Source organism: Antrostomus carolinensis, unplaced genomic scaffold (genome assembly GCF_000700745.2).
Source record: "Antrostomus carolinensis isolate BGI_N321 unplaced genomic scaffold, ASM70074v2 Scaffold55601, whole genome shotgun sequence".
NCBI lineage: Eukaryota > Metazoa > Chordata > Aves > Caprimulgiformes > Caprimulgidae > Antrostomus > Antrostomus carolinensis.
Window position 1 is genome coordinate 1,194 of NW_010296039.1, and position 3,645 is coordinate 4,838.

General features: G+C 43.3%; 1 protein-coding gene across 1 annotated transcript; it reads left to right on the forward strand.

Annotated features, from left to right (window-relative positions):
- Nucleotides 1-967: 967 nt before the first annotated feature.
- On the forward strand, nucleotides 968-1,498 carry LOC104519196 (class A basic helix-loop-helix protein 15). Its single transcript, XM_010178125.1, has one exon. It carries the CDS (start codon nucleotides 998-1,000, stop codon nucleotides 1,496-1,498), a length of 501 nt encoding a protein of 166 aa, XP_010176427.1. The 5' UTR covers nucleotides 968-997.
- The last annotated feature ends 2,147 nt before the right edge of the window (nucleotides 1,499-3,645 follow it).

Here is a 3,645-nt window from a genome sequence, read left to right on the forward strand (position 1 = left end):
GAGGAAGGAACGTTGCAATGTCTTTTTGGATAACCTGGAGAATAAATACTGCTCTGCTGCTGTTGAACTGGGGCAGAAGCTGCAATTAAGCCCCACTATTATTTGATTGTTGTTGGAAGAGGGAAATGCTTTTTTGTATTGTGGTGAGGACTAGCCCAAAATGAGAGATGCTGTGGGTGAAAACATGTTGCTGGCTTGGAGTTTCTGAGCCCCTGTATGAGTTAGTGTGTCATGTTTCCCTCTAGTGGACTGCTCATAAATACAGTGGAAACCTGTTCCTACAAAAAGCAATGACCAGGAGTTCAAGGAGAAATTAATTCCTGAGTAAGAGCCTGAGGGTTCTAATACCTCACACATAAGCCTGCATTAGTACAATGAGGTGGTGTATGGTTCTATTATAACTTGTGGTAACTAGAGCTGGGAGAAAACAGAAGCATGTGAGATCAAAAAACAGCTGCAATGTGTTCTCAAACCTCAATGACCTGATATTTTGTGAGTTGAGGTTCACTCTTCCCATGGGAAGCCTGGATCAGCTTGGAGACCGTTTTGTTATGTGCAGTGAGAGAAATCTCTCCAGTTCAATGCCTACTTATAAGAAAGTAGAGAGGTGTCTGTTTTTCACTTGGCTTCCAGTACGTGGGGACACCAGTAGGTGATTCACTGCATCTTTGTTTCAGTGGTTCCGTTCACTTGGTCTCTGCTCTCTGTAATCTCTTCCTTACAGCTGAAGGAGGATCTGTTGTTCTCTAAAAAAGGATTTTCTCCTCTGTTCATCTGCACAGGTCATCTTAACTGGTAACATTCACAACTTCTAAAACGAACTTCACTAAATTGAGAGACAATATGATGGTTTTCCAGTAGTGAACAAGTAAACAAACATATAAAACCCAACCTGCATCAGATCATTTGTTCAGCATGGAACTGTGCAACAGTTAAAGATATTGGTGTTGTGTTTTTACAGCACGTTGATGCTTAGTACCAGTACATCTACCAAAACATGAAGACTAAAACCAAAGGAAGGAAGAAAAGGCATACTGTTGACGAAGCAGCATTTTCTGAGGAGTCAGCAGTGAGAAAAAAAGACCTGGTGAAATGTTTGCGACGCAAAGAAAGGAGGAATGCAGGAAACAAGGAGAGCAGCAAGATCACTACAGCCAGAGCCAAGCATCCTTGGAGCAGTAAGGACAGGCATTTGAGGAGACTGGAAAGCAACGAGCGGGAGAGGCAGAGAATGCACAAACTCAACAATGCATTTCAAGCCTTGCGGGAGGTGATCCCTCATGTGAGAGCTGAAAATAAACTTTCCAAAATAGAGACTCTCACACTGGCCAAAAATTACATTAAATCCTTGACCTCCATTATACTCAATATGTCCAACGGCCACTTTCCAGCAGCAGAAGGGATGGGGGGAGCCTGGGGGTCCAAAATGTACCAGCATTATCAACAGCATCATGGGGACGATGATCCTGAGGAACATCTGCAAAAATATTCCACATAGGTTCTTAGCTTCAGCTAAAACACCTCCAGTTAGCTACTGTCATTTTCTTTGCTTCTTGCATAATACACGTCAAGTTTTAAGATATTATTTTTGCCTCCAGCTATCCCCTGTTTTTTCTTAAAAAGACAAAGAGGTAACATACATGGCTATGGCTTATACAGCACATTAAAAAAATTACCTTAAATTATAAGAACTTTTCAGACCTTAATGGAAACATTTGGGTGGTGCGTTAGGGTCTGGAAACCTATCCTATAATACTGAAAGTAAAGATTTAGTGACTTTTCAAAATTACTCCCCCTGGAAGGATTGAGAGTTGAGGATTTAAGGCCTGTGTCACCTGAGTTTGCTAGAGCTTGTTGAGAATCTTGGCTGCAGCGCTGTGCACCAAGCGTTCAGTGACTCTGTTCTTATCTATCCTGCTATGGAGGAGATTAAAATTGATTACAACATTTGACTAACGTGATGAGTGAAATGGCATGTATGGGAAATTGGCCACCAAATCTGAATAATTATCTTGAGTGTTTTGGATCTGCTCTGATAATTTTGAACCTTGCAAAGCATAAAAACTTTTAAAGTACTTGTAAATGTAAACATCTGCAAAGCTTTCCTAGATTGTAAGCTCTCTAGAGTAAGAACTTTGTCTGGTCTGTGTTTCCAGAGCGTCCAGCCTCACAGGAGTTTTTCTTTAGTGGGTCTCTGAGTACCATTGTAGTACAAATAATAATAAGGGGCAAAGGACTTATTTTTGCCAAAACTATGATAAAAATGTGTTAGTATAGTCATAAGTTAGGCAGTGATCTATGCAATTACAAATTATTTGCTAATGAAGCCTGTAATGTGATCAGGATTCTTTCTGGGTTAGTGCTAGATTCTGGTATTATAAAACACAATAAATGAAGCAGGAGCTCTTCAAAAAAAGGAAATTAGCTTTTTTTTTTTTTTTTTTCCCTCCATCTTATTGTAAAGAGTTTTATGTCACTGAGGAACTCTCATTTCCTCTTGTCTTCTCATACCTGAAGAAGAAACTGAGGTGCCCTCAGTCAGAACTGTGCTGCCTGTGGAGCCCCTGTGTTGCAGCTCTTCCTGCCCACATCCCTGACGTCCTGTGCTGGCTGTGGCTCTGCGGAGGGGATAGCAAAGGTAGAGTCTGGCATCTCATGTACTGGTATGATTGATAACTGTGTGGGTGTGGTCCTTCTCCCTGCAAAGCAGGGCTATCCGAGGAGGAACAGTGGCTGAGGAAGGATTTGTTGGATCCATCACAGAAGGGTCATGCTGCACTGCATAGTTTGTAACACGCTCTTTATTTTGCTCCAGCAGAGCTGATGGTGTGACAATTTCATTCACACTAAAAGGTAAGGTTTCCCACATGGGCTGGCAAGGGATGTCAATCTTTTTCTGCCATAGTGGTCTACAGGTACGATGTAGAACAGCGTAATGTTTTGTATGTGTGGTTGTCTTATTGGAGAGAGGAATTATTTGGATCCTGCCTCAATTTGGGATTTTCTTAGTTTCCAAACTTTTTTCACACTAAAATGGTTGTGATTGATGAGCCCTTCTAGTACTCCAGTGTTAATGAAGGCATTACCTAGTCTCTTACAGATTTGACTTGCCCTAACAGCCCTGCATCTTACTTTGTTCAACAGCTGCTCCTTATTGGTGTCAAACCCCTAATGTGTTTATATGTCATCTGGTTGTAATGGGAGAAATAAGTGAAACAAAGACATTTTATTTCAGTTGTTGTTCTTGGCCTCTCTTCAGGTAAGAGAGCACGTTGGATGTTACGTGGTCGTTTCTAACCATATGGGTCAGTGCGGACAGGACCTGACGGGCTGTTGGTGACAGCATGGAAGGGCAGGAGGTGTGTTGTAGTAGGACAGGCTTGTTGCACTGTGACTCCCAGAGTGTCTGGCCATGACCCTTGCCAGCCACGGGGCTGGGGGAACACTGGTGTGCGCACCCACCCACAGCACCCACCCACCCAGCGTGTCCCTGCCAGGAGCTCGGCGCTGAGGCGGGCTGCAGGCTGCCTCACGTAAATGAGTGTGTGTTGGCTACGTGGATTTGGGTATCAAAACGCATTAATTGGATCTGTGCCGTGTTCCAAACTCCACTGCGCCCCTGCCCCGGGGTCCTGGGGAGGTGCC

Bases quoted from the DNA above. Each gene is read 5' to 3' on its own strand.
- LOC104519196 (XM_010178125.1), top strand. From the start codon at position 998: ATGAAGACTAAAACCAAAGGAAGGAAGAAAAGGCATACTGTTGACGAA.